Source organism: Budorcas taxicolor, chromosome X (assembly GCF_023091745.1).
Source record: "Budorcas taxicolor isolate Tak-1 chromosome X, Takin1.1, whole genome shotgun sequence".
NCBI lineage: Eukaryota > Metazoa > Chordata > Mammalia > Artiodactyla > Bovidae > Budorcas > Budorcas taxicolor.
This window is the reverse complement of record NC_068935.1, coordinates 61,403,156-61,419,424: the sequence shown is the minus strand read 5'-3', so window position 1 is coordinate 61,419,424 and position 16,269 is coordinate 61,403,156. Positions and strand designations below refer to the sequence as shown.

Genomic DNA, 16,269 nt, shown 5'->3' with positions numbered 1-16,269 from the left:
GGCTGGATGCCATGATCTTAGTTTAATATTTAGTTTTAAGTCAACTCTTTCACTCTCCTTTCACCCTCATCAAGGAGCCCTTTAGTTCCTCTTTGGTTTCTTCCATTAGAGTGGTATCATCCACATATCTGAGGTTGTTGATATTTCTCCCGCCTGTCTTGATTCCAGCTTGTAACTCATCCAGCCTGGCATTTCTCATGATATGCTCAGCATATAGGTTAAACAAACAGGGTGACAGCAGACAGCCCTGTCGTACTTCCTTCTCAATCTTGAACCAGTCAGTTGTCCCATACAGGGTTCTAAACGTTGCTTCTTGACCCTCATACAGGTTTCTCAAAAGACAGGTAAGATGGTCTAGTATTCCCATCTCTCTAAGAGCTTTCCACAGTTTATTATGATCCACACAGTCAAAGGCTTTGGTGTAGTTAATGAAACAGAGGTCGATTTTTTTTGGAATTCCCTTGCTTTATGATCCAGCGAATGCTGGCAATTTGATCTCTGGTTTCTAAATCCAGCTTGAATACCTGGAAGTTCATGGTTCACATATTGTTGAAGCCTAGCATGCAAGATTTTAAGCATGACCTTACTAGCATTGGAGATGAGTGTAGTTGTCTGATGGTTAACATATTCTTTAGTACTGCCCTTCTTGGGAATTGGGATGGCGACTGATGCTGAAGTTGAAACTCCAGTATTTTGGTCACCTGATGTGCACAGCTGACTCATTGGAAAAGTCCCTGAGGCTGGGAAAGATTAAGATGAGATGGCTGGATGGCATAGCCGACGGAATGAACATGAACTTGGGCAAACTTTGGGAGGTGGTGAGGGACAGAGAGCTTGGCATGCTTCAGTCAGTGGGGTCGCAAAGAGTCAGACATGACTGGGTAACTGAACAACAGCAACAGTAGCTGATTCACAATGTTGTGACAACTTCAGCTGGACAGCAGAGGGACTCAGCCATATACATGTATCCATTCTCCCCCAAACTCTCCTCCCATCCAGGCTGCCACAGAACATTAAACAGAGTTCCCTGTGCTATAGAGTAGGTCTTTGTGGTTATCTATTTAAAATACAGCAGTCACTTCTATACAATAGTTTCCTAGGTAATAGTTCAACACTGCCATTCTTTATTTTATTTAAAAAAAATTTTTTTTTTTACTGCTATTCTTTAATATCAGGTCTAATATATTCACTTCTTTAGAAGCTGTCCATGAAAAGTTTATTCTCAGAAATCTTTTTTGTCTCCTTTCCATGCCTTTTTATTTTCTTTTGGAGTCTTTCTACAAGAAATTATCAAGTGTTTTGGGGCTAACAGAAGTTTTCCATCTTCTTTCTACACTCCTTTTCATAGCAGGGCTAGTCATGGGCTAGGCAGCCTAGAATCATTAGTACATTTTATTATTTAATTGCCGACTCCCATAGTATTTCCCTAACAAATGAAAAAGCTTTTACTTTGACAAGAGTATTGTCATTCCAATATATCCCCATTGTCCTTTTAGAATCTGAATCTTGGGTATCTTTATATTTTCACGTCTGGGAGATAGAGTTCACTGACAGTGGATTTTTATCTTTGTTTCTTTGCAGATGTCCGCACACAAGCCATGTACCAGATGATGGATCAAGGCTTTGTAGGACTTATATTTTCCTGCTTCATAGAAGATAAAAATACAAAGGTATTGTGTGTGCATGTCTCTCTGTGGATACAGGCATGTAGGCATGTGCAGGTATAAATACACACACAGAATAGAGAAAGATCTTTGGGAATTTGCATAGTATGTCCAGGGAAGGTTTTAATGAGGAAGGTCATTGAGTCAGGAGCTGAAGACTGAGGGAGCAAGTCTTGCGGATTTCTTGGGGGAAGAGCATTCCAGGCAGGGGAAAAAGCCCGTGAAAAGACCCTGCGGTGAGCATGGAACGTTTGGGGGGATATCGAGGAAGTCAGCGTGGCTGCAACACGACCCTCTGTCCCAGCTTGCCTCCATCAATCCCAGTTTCACCCATTGCCCCAAGTCTCCTATTCAGGCCACACCTTTCCTTCTTGGAAGTATCCTGGTTTGGATAACTCGTGTGCTCATCCTCCAGTGAGGTCTGGGGTGGGGGGTGCTGGTGGGGACATAGGGAAGGAGGGGGTGCAGAATCCATGACATCCATGAAACCAGTTAGGGAGAAACTGCAGTAACTGGTGAAGAGATAATGGACATTTGACTATAGCAGTAGGAGTGGAGTCAATGAGAAGTGGCCAGATTCTGTATATTTTTTGGTGGCTAATCATAGTAACAAGTGCCACCATTCATCATGTATTGTATGGCACTTAGTCATTATGTGTTTGACATAAATATGCTCAGACCCTGACAACATTATCCATATTTTCTGGATAAATAAACAAGCTCAGAGTAGTTAAGCAGCTCAATCAATGGCTAGTCTTGCCATTCTCGGGGAAGATCCCCTGGAGAAAGACATGGCAACCCACTCCAGTATTCTTACCTGGAGAATCCCATGGACAGAGGAGTCTGGCGGGCTATAGTCCACAGGGTTGCAAAAAGTCAGACTGAAGCAACTTAGCACACACGCCATTCTCTATTTAGAGTGCCTCTGTTGGAGTTTTATGTTCCGATCAAGAGCTTTTACTATGTGTCACTGCAAATGAAAATAAAATTTCACGCTGCAAGTGTGAATTTTGCCAGCTCACCAAGTGTGTTCTGTTGTTTAGTACATTAGTTATAGTCTCAGGATCTATGTTCATAGTGAATACTCTTCATTATATCACTCTTGTGAAAACATTAAAGTTCAGTATCTTGAACTTCATAGTTCATTTGAAATGCTTCTGGCTTTGGCATTATAAATTTATTTACTGTCATTATAGATAGTTACATAATCAGTTTGTCAGTTTCCAACAGAGGAGTCTGAATGGTCTCCTCAGTTTCTTGGGTCTCGCATTTGTGACCATTTCTCTGCTGTCATATGAGCAGATGTTTCATTGTAGCCATTTCATGTTGACTGAGTATTTTATCCTTCTTACAGAAGCTGATTTATGCATATTCCATCTTTAGAAATCTCTTCTAACTTTCCAGTCCCAGAGGGGCATTTGAGTTTTAGCTTACAGTCTATTAGGTTGCTGTACTTTTTTCGATACTAATCCTCTGTGTGACTTTTATTTGTTTTTTTTCTTTCTGTTTTTTTTTTTTTAAGACTGGACGGGTACTCTATACTTGCTTTCAATCCATACAGGCCCAAAAGAGCTCAGAGTAAGTATGACAGAGATATATGTATGTATTGGTGGGTTAATCTCCAGTCCAGGGAATTGATTGTTTTATTTTATTAATATTTCTCTCATTAGTAAGACGCGAAGAATTCTGTAGTCTACTTATACTTACTAACATCTCTGTGAGGAGTTAGCATCTCTTTAGTATCTTGGATATTGTGGATCTACAAAGCTAGACTAACATAAGCAGTCTGGACATTGCAATTACATCATTACAGCCCTGTCCCAGATTTCCTTTCCAGTATTATTCTAAACTGAGTTGCACTGTCAACTTTTCCTTTCTCTGATGAATTATGAAACAAAGACTGAGTATGCAGTCTTACAGATTTGTATAAGCTCTTGTGTTTCCTGTGCCATAAACTTGATTTTAGACTTACAGCATCTCATTGAAATGTTTACCTAGCTTACTTCCTTCATTGAAATTTAGTTCAAGCTAAATTAGCAAATACAGTATCTACTGTATCCCATACACTGTGGCATGCACCAAGCAGGCAGAGATGAAAGCCATGTTCAATATCTCATTGGGAGACAGAAGCAAAGAATGCTTCAGATTTTTTTCTTATAGTATTGGTCAACTTCTTATAATATCATTGTTTGAAAGAGCAAAGACCTGAGGAAAAGAACAGATGTCTCTCAGTACAGTATAATAGAATAATATTCGGCTATTAAAAATAGGAGGAAGCTCAGGAGTGATACATAAACATCTCCAAGATACATTGTTAAATAGTAAAAGGCAAGATACAAGAATAGTATTTATAGAATGCTATACCATTCATGAATATCTGGACCAAATCACATCAGTCACCGCATCAGAGAGGAAGTGGGAAGACTTCATTGTATTTTTACATGGGTTTGGAATGTTGAATCATACACAAGGGTTACAGTTTTCATCACAGTAATAGATGTATGTGTATAAAAATACAGAATGGTACACATTTTATGATCAGTAGTCTTACTCCTCAGGAGGAATGACTTCTTTCTCCAAATCTTGTTTTTAGTTCTTCTGATATTTCCTTTGATATCTCTGAATAACATACTTTTGATACTCTTTCTTGATTTACTAATTTTAGATATTAACTCTTCTTCTCACAAAGGAGGATTTAGCCCAGTGATACCGCCCCATCTCCATTCTGCCCAGTGTAGTTATATTCTTCCTTTCTGTTCTTCTGTTATTACTTTTCTAACCTTAAGTAGTTTGCTGCTTTACTTATCCTATCAACAGCAGATAGCAGACACTATCTTTTGACTCCCTACTGTTACTGATAGATTGAATCAGTATTCAGAAACATCTCAACAAAGACAATTCCAAGACCAGAGGACTTCACTGGTTAATTCTGCCACCCAGTTAAAGAAAGATTAACACTAATCCTTCTCAAACTCTTTCCAGAGGCCAAAGATGATATTGGATTCAGTGTGGTAGTATTTTGTTGAGGATTTTTGCATTTGTATTCATAATAACATTTTATAATTTTTTGTGATATCTTTGTCTAACTAGTTCTTATGTTGAACATCACTTGTATGCCAGGGTAAATCCCACTTGATCATCATGTATTATCTTTTTAATATGCAAAATCCTCAACAAAAGACTACCATACTGAATTCAACAGCACATAAGAAAATCAGTTGATTAATACTCCACGTTAATAGAATAAAGAGGGGAAAAAAAACACATGATGCACAAAAAGCACTTGACAAATTTAAAAGTCATAATAAAAACACTCAAAACACTAGGGATCTAGGGAACATGTCTCAATATTTATGGACTTTTATGAATCCCACAGTTAACATTTTACTCAATGTTGAAAGGTTGAAAGGTTTTTCCCATAAGATCAGGAACAAGACGAGGTTGCCCACTTTTATCACTTTTACTCAACATTTTACTAGTAGTTCCAGCCAAAACAATTAGGCAGAAACAGAAAAGGCATCCAAATTGGAAAGTAAAAAGTAAAACTATTTGCTGGTGATGTGATCCTATATATAGAAAATGTTAAAGAAACACCCCAGAGCGACTAGAGTTGATAAACAAATTCAGCAAAGGTGCAGTGTTCAAAATCAGTTGTATTTCTATATACCAGCAATGAATCATCAAAAAAAGGACACTTTAAAAATCTATTATGGTGGCATCCAAAATAATAAAATACCTCGGAAAAAAATTAACCAAGAATGGAAAGACTTATAAAGTTAAAACTAGGATACATTGCTGAAAGGAAGAATACCTAAATAAATTAAAGACATCCCTTGTTCATGAATCAGAAGACATAATATTGTGAAGATGACAGTACTTACCAAAGATTCAGTAAAATCCGTACAAAATTCCAATGACCCTTTTTCCAGATATGAAAAAGATAATCCTCAAACTCATGAAATTCCAAAGTGTTCTGAAGAGTCAAAATATCAAAAAAGAAGAATCAAATTTGAGAAATCATACTTCCAGATTTCAGAACTTACTACAAAGTTTCACTAACTAAAGTTTGTGGATCTGGCAAAAGTAGAGACATAGAGACTAATGAAGTAAATAAAGCTGCTTATCTATGGCCAATTGGTTTTCACCAAAGATGCTGATGTCATTCAATGAGGAAAGAAGAGTTTGTTCAAAAAGTGGTGCCAGAACGACTGGTTATCCACATATACTAGGTATAAAAATTAAATCAAATCAATGACCTAAACAGAAGAGCTAAAACTATAAAATGCTTAGAAGAAAACATAGTGCTAACTTTTCATGAGAGAAATTTTCTATAAAGAAAGCTGAGTGCCGAAGAATGGATACTGTTGAACTATGGTGTTGGAGAAGAGTCTTGAGAGTCCCTTGGACTGCAAGGAGATCCAACCAGTCCATCCTAAAGGAGGTCAGTCCTGGGTGTTCATTGGAAGGACTGATGTTGAAGCTGAAACTCCAATCCTTTGGCCACCTGATGCGAAGAGCTGACTCATTTGAAAAGACACTGATGCTGGGAAAGATTGACGGCAGGAGAAGGGGACAACAGAGGATGAGATGGTTGGAGGGCATCACTGACTCAATGGACATAAGTTTGGGTAAACTCCGGGAGTTAGTGATGAATAGGGAGGCCTGGCATGCTGAGGTTCGTAGGGTCGCAAAGAGTTAGACATGACTGAGTGACTGAACTGAACTGAAATTTTCATGACATTGGATTTGTTAATGGAATCTTGACTTCCCTGGTGGCTCAGAGGTTAAAGCGTCTGCCTGCAATGCGGGAGACCTAGGTTCGATCCCTGGGTTGGGAAGATCCCCTGGAGAAGGAAATGGCAACCCACTCCAGTACTCTTGCCTGGAGAATCCCATGAACAGAGGAGCCTGGTAGGCTACAGTCCACAGGGTTGCAAAGAGTCGGACACGACTGAATCGTATGGAATAGAATCTTATATATGACACCAAAAGCATGGATAATGAAAACAGATAAATTGGATTTCATAACTTTTTTGCATCAAATGACATTATCAAGGAAGTCAAATGACAATAGAATGGGAGAAAATATTGTAAATCTGATATCTGAATGACTCTAGTATCCAGAATATATAAAATGACATCTTAAAAATTGGCACAGGACTTGAATAGATATTTCTCCAAAGTAAATGTGCAAAAGGTCCACAGGCACATGTCAAGATGCTCAACATCATTAATCACTTGGAAAATGCAAAGCAAAACTATAATGAGATCCCACCTTAATCCACTGAGTTGACTATAATATTAAAAATGGAGAATAACAAGTGTTGATAGAGATGTGGAGAAATTGCAACCTTCAGGCATTGCTGGTGGGGAATGTAAAATGTTGCGGCTGCTGTGAAAAAGTATCTGGGACGTTTTCCAAAAAGTTAAACACAGAATTCTCATATGACCTAGCAACTCTATTCCTAGGTATATACCAAGAAGAATTAAAAACAGGTACTCAAACACTTGGACATGAATATTCATAGCAGCACTGTTTACAATAGCCAAAAATTGGAAACAACCCAAATGTCCATCAATTGATGAATGGATAAACAACATTTAGTATTGATATATGCATTCAGGGGACTATTATTCATCATAAAAATATGAATGAGGTACTGAAACATAGTGCAATGTGGAACGATCTTGAAAACATTAATGCTAAGTGAAGGAAGCCAAACAACAGGTTACATATTGTAGGATTTCATTTATATGAAGTATCCAGAATAGAGACAGAAAAACTGGTGTTTTTCATGGGTTGGTCAGAGGGAAGGATGGGGAGCAGTTGCTTTAATTGATATGGGATTTTTTTCTGGGGTAATGAAAATTTTTTAGAACTACATAGAGGTTGTGCTTTTACAACACTGTAAATGTACTAAATTCTATTGAATTGTTGCCTTTAAAATGGATAATTTTATGTTATGTAAATTTCACCTTGATTTTTAAAAATCGGCAAAGGACTGAATTGCCACTTCTCCAAGGAGGATATACAGTGACCACAGAGACAGCTGCCCAACATCATTAGTCTTTAAGACCCGTAATGAGATACTAGGATGGCTGTGGGCTTTCCTTGTGGCTCAGATGGTAAAGAATCCACCTGCAGTGTGGGAGACCTGGGTTCGATCCTTGGGTCGGGAAGATCCCTTGGAGAAGGGAAAGGCTACCCCCTCCAGTACTCTGGCATGGAGAATTCCATGGACTGTATAGTCCATGGGGTTGTAAAGGGTCGGACATGACTGAGCGACCTTCACTTTCTTTCACTTTCACTTTCCTGGCTTGCAGATGGTTGCCTTCTCATTATGTCCTCACGTAGCCTTTCCTCCATACATGTGCATGCCTGTTGTTACTTTGCATGTCCAAGTTTCTTATTCTTATAAGGGCAGCAGTCAGACTGGACTTGGACCCAACCTTAACTGTCATTTTATTTTAATTACCTCTTCAAAGGCCCTTTCTCCAAATGCAGTCACCTTCTGAGGTACTGGGGCTTAAGGTTTCAACATTTGAATTTGGGTGGAGGGGGGGTACAATTCAGACCATAACAGGGAGTGACTGCTTAACAGGTATGGGGTTTCATTTGGGGGTGATGAAACTATTATAGAATTAGGTAACGGTAATGGTTGCACAATATTGTGAATGTGCAAGTACCTGAATCACAGAATTTAAAATGGTTATAGTGGTGAATTTTATGTTCTCTGAATTTTACCTCCAAAAAACAGAGCTGGAGAGACCTGTAGATTAAAAGGTCTATCAATCATAGTAGTCCTAGAAGTAGAGTTAGGTGCTGAAAATCCCTCTCTGCCCACTTCTATTTAACTTTGTGCCTGAAGTCTCAGTGTAATAAAGCAAGAAATTAAAAGCATATGGATTGGAAAAAATAAATCGATCCCCATTTGCATAAGACATGGTTGTCTGCATAGAAAATCCCAAGGAATTTATAAAGAAATTCTTAGAACTAATAAGTGATTTAAGTGATGTCAACAGGATGCAGCGTCAACACACAAAGGGAATATTTCTATATGCTAGCAATAGAAAATTGGAAACAAATTTTTAGCATAGTAATACAAAAAATGAAACAGGTGTAATATGTATCAAAATCTATCAAATCTACATGCTGAAGACCACAGAATATTGATGAAAGATATCAAAGAAAACCTAGTTAAAATGGAAAGACATACCATGTTTATGGACTGGAAGACTCAGCAGATTAATAGTCAAGATTTCAGTTCTCAAAATAATCTATAGATTTAGAGCAATAGTCAAAAGTTCAGCAAGAGTATTTGGAGATACAAACTGATTCTAGTGTTTATATGGAAAGGCAAAGGAAGTTGAAAACCTTCATTTTGAAAAAGAAGAATAAAGTTGGTGGAATCACACTACCCAGCTTTAGGACTTATTATGAAATGATAATAAGACAGTGTGGTATCGGTTAACAGATAAACACCTAGATTAGTGGAACAGAATTGTGTTAAGAAATAGACCCCTACAAAGATTTTTGACAAAACTGAAGAGCTATTTAGTAGAGAAAGGAGGACAGTTCGACTACCATATACAAAATAAATGTCAATCTAAATCTCATACCAAACAAAAATTTACAGGACTCATAGGTCCAAACTGAAAACAGTATGGAAATTTTAGGGGAAAAGATAGAAAATCTATAGAATATTGGGCTTGCCAACAATTTCTTATTCTTGGAACTGAAAGCATTTTCCATGAACTCATTTGCAAGAGAAAAGCAAAGTCACAGATGTAGAAAACAAACTTCTGGTTACCAGGGGGAAAAAGGAGGGTGCAGATAAATTGGGAGATTGGGATTGACATATACATACTACTATATATAAAATAGATAACTAATAAGGATCTACTATACAAAAACTAAGATCATGGCATCTGGTCCCATCACTTCATGGCAAATAGATGGGCAAACAATGAAAACAGTGAGAGACTTTATTTTCTTGGGCTCCAAAATCACTGCAGATGGTGACTGCAGCCATGAAACTAAAAGATGCTTGCTCCTTGGAAGAAAAGTTATGACCAACCTAGAGAGCGTATTAAAAAGCAGAGACATCACTTTGCCAACAAATGTCTGTCTAGTCAAAGCTATGGTTTTTCCAGTAGTCATGTATGAATGTGAGAGAGTTGGACCATAAAGAAAGGTGAGTGCTGAATAATTGATGCTTTTGAACTGTGGTGTTGGAGAAGACTCTTGAGAGTCCCTTGGACTGCAAGGAGATCCAACCCGTCCATCCTAAAGGAAATCAGTCCTGAATATACATGGAAGGACTGATGCTGAAGCTGAAACTCCAATACTTTGGCCCCTGATGTGAAGAACTGACTCATTGGAAAAGACCCTGATGCTGGGAAAGATTGAAGGCAGGAGGAGAAGGGGATGACAGAGGATGAGATGGTTGGATGGTATCATTCAACTGGATGGACATGAGTTTGAGCAAGCTCTGGGAGTTTGTGATGGACAGGGAAGCCTGGCGTGCTGCTGTCAGTGGGGTTGCAAAGAGTTGGACATGACTGAGTGACTGAACTGGAAAACTGAAATTGGATACAGCACAGGGAACTCTTCTCAATCAATACTCTGTAATGACCTATATGGGAAATGAATCTTAAAAAGAGTGGATATATATATATATATATATATTTAACTGATTCAGTTTGCTGTACACCTGAAACTAACACAACATTGTAAATCAACTACAATAATTTTTTTAAAAAACACTTACCATAAAAGAAATATGTGAAAACCTCATCAAAATTAAAAACTCTACAGAATGAAAGAAACTTAATGAAAACAGTAGCTACAGTAGGAAAATATTTCAAATCATTTATATGATGAAAGACTTGTATCTAGAATATACAAAGAACTCCCAAAACTCAACAATAAAAAAAGGAAACAACCCAATAAAAAATGGGCAGTAGATATGAGCAGGTACTTCACCAAGAAGTATGTAAGAATGGCAAGTAAGCACATAAAAAGATGAACTGAACATCATTGTTCAGGAAAAGATACTGAGCTCTTTAAGTACTGGGGAAGTGAAAATTGAAACTGCAATGAGATACCCCTACATACCTGTTGAGGTCCTTTAATGGACCAGAACCTGGTGATCTGGAGTCGATGATAAGAAAGTAAAAGAGAGAAAGAAGCTGATATTCCTTGATTTATGCAGAAAACCAATAAAGCTCTTGACACAGAGCTTGCACTGCTTCACATAGGCACCAGGCGCCCCCTCAAGGGGGTGAAGGCACAGTGCACCTTCTCATGAGTGTCTTAGAAGCCCAGGCAAGAAAGTGAGCTCAGCTGGCTTCTGCACTCCAAAGAATTAGCCTGAGAGAGAGAAAGAAAGAAAGACACGGGGACCCAAGCTCTGATGGAGCAAAGGTGTTTTATTCAACATAGTGTGGGTATATATATTGTCTTACAAGGTAGCTATTTTCAGCAAAAATAAAAATCAAAAGTCCAGACTTAGTTATCATAAGGCAATCCATATCAAAGAGAGAGGGTTGTACATAATCACTTTTACCATATGGTTTATAAAAAGGAAGAGAGTCATAAATAGGTACTTATCACCTAATGGAAAAACTAACGAAGGAAATGCATGCATTCTCAGCCATGGGAGCAGCTTGCCAACTCCTCTTAATTCCTGAATATTTAGGAATTAATAAGGAACAGAGGATTCATGACAGATCCAAAACAGCACACAGGAAGCCTCCTCTTAAATGCTTCCTGACAGTTCCCCCTATTTTATTATATTTCTAAAAAAGGTCCTGACCAATTGAGTTTGTTTAGTATTAACCACCCTTATAGAAAGGCAATGATAAACAACAAATATAATTACCAAAACAATCACCAAAGTTACAGTTCCAGACCCGATGCTGTGTGTAATACTTTGAAACCATCCTCGTGGGTCTAGCCCAGATAATTGATCAGCTAGTTGTTCAGCTAAAGTTTCCAAGTTAGTGGAAGAGGGCAGACGTTTAGAAAAAGTTTCAAAGATTTCCTTTTGCAGTAATTGTACATTCATAGAGGCATTATCATGTATATTCTGTAAATGAAATGTGATTTGTTCCCAGTTGTAGGCACTATGATTAAAATGAACAGGAGTAACACAAAAATTGAGTAGCATTCCAATCACATTTTAGTATCACTTGTTTTTCCAAACTTATTAATTGATATCTGACCCATTTGATGGCTGTTTTTAGTTCCTGTATTTCCACTTGAATATCCTCATCCACCTGGGCCTGAGTAGCCCACATATTATGAGCATCTTCAGTCCAATTTTGGATAAAATTATGTGTTTGAATCGAGGTATGTAAAGCAGCACTGGCTATGGCAGCAGTGGTGCAAATAGCTATTAACCCCAAAATGCCAAGAATCAGCCATTCAACGAATTGTTTAGATCGTTGGAGCAGTTTAGTAAGTAATCTGGAAGCAAGGCCAGCCATAGGACCTTCTTCCCAGGGTTGTTGAAGATTTATTGGTAACCACAAATTACATTGAGATCGAAGAATCAAAAGGGAATCATTTCTTAAAGAGAGGGGTTAAGACAAGTATATAGTTTGCAATTAATACAAGTTACAGAACGTAAAGTCTTATTAAATTATCAATTTCCTATGGCTATAGCAAAAGGAAGTGGGACACAGGCCTGTATAAAATATGATTGATTATAGCGAAAGAAATAGTTATTATGACCATGACTGGTCCCTGTGAAATGTCTGGTCCAAGTTCTAAGTTCTTCAGTGCTCACAGCAAGTTTCCAAATGTCCCATTGTTCAGGCCCACTCTGTTTATTGAGGATGATCCTAGGACGTGGTGGGGCTAATCCACAGGCAAACCACCCAAGAAGTCCTTTGTCATGGTAATGCTCCATCGTAGTGTCATTAATTTTCCATGCCACTTGAGTAGCATAGTCACACACAGAGCAGTTAACATCTTCTGAGCAGTTAGATAACCACATACCATGGGGTCCCCAATCAACAGTTATATGATTAGCTACAAACATTAATTTTCCTGATTTGGCTTGACATTTGTCCCAACAAACAGGAGTGTATGTAAAGTTTTTATAAGTAAACCCTTTGCATAATGTTCTATGTTCTTTCCCTAACTCTTTCCCTAAAGTCTCAGTAGTATAAACATGGTTCACAGACAAAGAAAGGGCAGTAAATAATCCAAGCAACGTCTGAAAATCCTTTCTGGGAGGCAGGGTGAAAGCCCAAGTTTGTCAGCTGATGTTTATGCATAATTCTGCTGGGCCTATGCACAAAGGAAGGACTTCATAACCTAGAGAAATATTAATTAGTTTTCCTTCTTCCTTTAATGTTCCAGGGAGAAGGCATATGTATAGAGTCATTAGTTGAAACGATTGGTCCTCTCTCTGTCCATTCGACCACCTGTAGTAGAGGGGGGTTGGGTATGTAAGCCCAGGAAGTATGATTAATTAGAGCTCGAGCGGGTGAGGCACAGGTCAAGAGACTGAGCATTTCCAGGAGAATGTATTCAGGACTCTGAGGCATTCATTGTTGAGAGACCAAATTTTCAGCTCAATTAGTAAGGGTTTTTATTTGTCCCCAAGTGGAGATATCATAAGGGTGATGCCACCAAGGGCAGTGCTTCCTGGAGATCTTTAGAGCCACCATGGCCCGTATTGGAATTTCTTCCTCCTGGGGTCCTTGTTGTCCCGTCTCCATTTTGAAGGCCAGGGGCCTCCTTGGGTCAAATCTTCTGAAGAGGAAGCCATGTGAGTTCGTTGGATCCATCTGAGGAAATACAAGCATACCCCTTTCCCTGTAAGATTAGTTTCCCAGATTTCCATTGTTTTGTTGACCCATTGTCTTGGTACCAAATGGGCAGAGGAAGAGAAGTGTCCTTCAATTCCTCGAAATGCTTTTCTGCTCTTGTTAAGATATCTCCCTGTGGTAAATTTAAAAAATTTAAAACAAATAAAGCTGTATTAACAATAGTTATAGATTTAGAAAATATCTTATGTTGGAATCTAGTAAAGTCTGCTTTAGATAAGGAAGACAGTAGTGTTCCTTTGTATTCCCCGTTTTTTAATTGCCATAAAATCTGAGATGACATCATAATTTGAATTTCTCCTTTATAATCTGAATCAATTACTCTAGGGTGAACAGTAATTCCTTTAGAAGTCAAACTAGATCGGCCAAGTAAAAGACTGAAGGTTTGTGGGGACAGGGGTCCAAAAAAGTCCGGTAGGCATTCTAGAGGGGACTGCTTGAGGGTAAAGGAGAAAGTCATTTAGGGCTGGTATATCCACGGCAGCACTGCCAGATGTTGAGGGTTTGAGGGAAAATATGGAATTTGCCCCTGGTTTTTGTTGAAGGTGACCTGGGGGGTCCCTTGCTTGGAGTTTCCCAGAATAGGTTTCCCTTCAGTGTCAAATTTAGACTTAGAATCTGACCCAATGCATTCCTCTATGGCAGCGAGGGCAAATTTTTGGAGGTTTTTTATTAGCTTTCTTAGGGAAGTCCCTTTTTAAATGGTTCTTATCTCCACATGTAAAGCATCTTTCATTTCCCTTTCTTAAGGCAGCAACCATTGTTTCAGCTAGCATTTGACTCTTTTGAGTTTCTGATCCTAGATTGCGGCAAGCCTTCAAATAATCAATAATAGTCCCTGTCTCATGAATTGGAGCTATAGCCTTTTGACATTCCTGATTTGCATTTTCATAAGCTAGTAATTTCTCTATTTGCCTTTTGGCTTCTTCTCCAATTACAGCACGGGAAATAGCAGTTTCTAATCTAGCTAAAAAATCAGCATACGTTTCATTCAGTCAGTCAGTTCAGTCGCTCAGTCGTGTGCAAGTCTTTGCGACCCCATGAATTGCAGCATGCCAGGCCTCCCTGTCCATCACCAACTCCCAGAGTTTACTCAAACTCATGTCCATCGAGTCAGTGATGCCGTCCAGCCATCTCATCCTCTGTCATCCCCTTCTCCTCCTGCCCCCAATCCCTCCCAGCATCAGGGTCTTTTCTAATGAGTCAACTCTTCGCATGAGGTGGCCAAAGTACTGGAGCTTTAGCATCAGTCCTTCCAGTCAACACCCAGGCCTGATCTCCTTCAGAATGGACTGGTTGGATCTCCTTGCAGTCCAAGGGACTCTCAAGAGTCTTCTCTAACACCACAGTTCAAAAGCATCAATTCTTCGGTGCTCAGCTTTCTTCACAGTCCAACTCTCACATGCATGACCACAGGAAAAACCATAGCCTGAACTAGATGGACCTTTGTTGGCAAAGTAATGTCTCTGCTTTTGAATATGCTATCTAGGTTGGTCATAACTTTCCTTAGGCCCCTGCAATATTTTAGCGTAGCTACCTGTAGGTTCCTCTTGAGGAGTAATTTGACCCCAAGCTTCAAGGGCCACTGTTTTTAATTGTTCATGTAACAAAGGAGGGTGCTGTATTAGAGCTTCTAGAACGTCAAATTGTCCTGTACCAGTTAGCATTTCAAAAGTAATTTGAGTTTGGGGAGCACCAGCTCGAGCATTTCTGTTAGCATGATCTCTGGCTATATCATGATACCACGTTATCCACTGAAGATATTCTCCTGGTTTAAGGAAAGCTTTTATTAAAGTTCGCCAATCATGGGGAATAAAATCTCCAGTAGAGGATGTTATAGAATTTAGAAGTGCTTTAGTAAAAGGTGAATGTGGGCCATACATAGTTATAGCTTTTTTAATTTGTTGCATGTGAAAAAGGTTAATACCCTCATAATGAGGTATTATGTGCCTTTGAGCGTCAGGATTTCTAAAACCTGGAAAGGTAGAGAAACCATCGGTTTCAGAGACTTGTGATTGCAAAGCTAGCAATTCAGAGAGCCTCTGTCGTGAAGGAGAGTGAGTAGGTAGCAGATTCTTACAATTAAGAGTATGTGGTAAAAATTTATTATTGTTATTCAGAAAGGTGTTGTCGGTTTTAATGTCAAAAGGTGTCTTAGGGGAGTCGTTGCCAGAATCATTAGGTTCTAGCAAGGGAGAGACTTTGGGATTTGTGCCTGCTAGCAGGGGAGGAGTGCTTGGAGTAACCGGGGCAGGGCTTGTAGGAAAATTCTGAAGTATTTTATGTTGTTCTAATTGGGCCTTTTGTAAGGTTTCGTCATCTAATTCATATTCATGTAATAAGTGTTCTGCCTGTTGCCGAATATTAGGAGGGCTAGGATTACCTTGAAATAGAAAAATCACAGCTTTAATGAGGGCCCATAGGGGCCAAAAATCTATCGGGATATTTTTTCCCTGTCTGGCAGCACGTTCAACATTCTCTTTGACCTGGTGCCAAATTTCTAAATCAAAACTACCTTCATCAGGGAAGCAAGGGTTACATTCAACCACCGTCTGAAGGCAAGCCTCTGTTCGCTGGCGTGAAACTGAAAGTCCCTGAACTTTAAATAAGTGATGAAGTAAAGTAGCAGAGTGATGGGGCTTTCCAGCCATTTAACCCATGTCTTAGTACTTACCGACCTGAATAGGTCTTCGAGTCACTCTGCCCGAATCTGCCACGTGTACCAGGCTCCTGTTCTGGGCGCCACTTGGTGAGGTCCTTTAAG

At 39.0% G+C, this 16,269-nt stretch overlaps 1 protein-coding gene across 1 annotated transcript in view; it reads left to right on the top strand.

The window, feature by feature from the left end:
* Positions 1–16,269, top strand: part of BRCC3 (BRCA1/BRCA2-containing complex subunit 3) — a 77,975-nt gene that overhangs the window by 17,062 nt on the left and 44,644 nt on the right. Inside the window, exons 6-7 of the mRNA XM_052663080.1 lie at positions 1,582–1,670; positions 3,187–3,242. Coding sequence (XP_052519040.1) covers positions 1,582–1,670; positions 3,187–3,242 — 145 coding nt within the window. The remainder of the gene's footprint in view (positions 1–1,581; positions 1,671–3,186; positions 3,243–16,269) is intronic.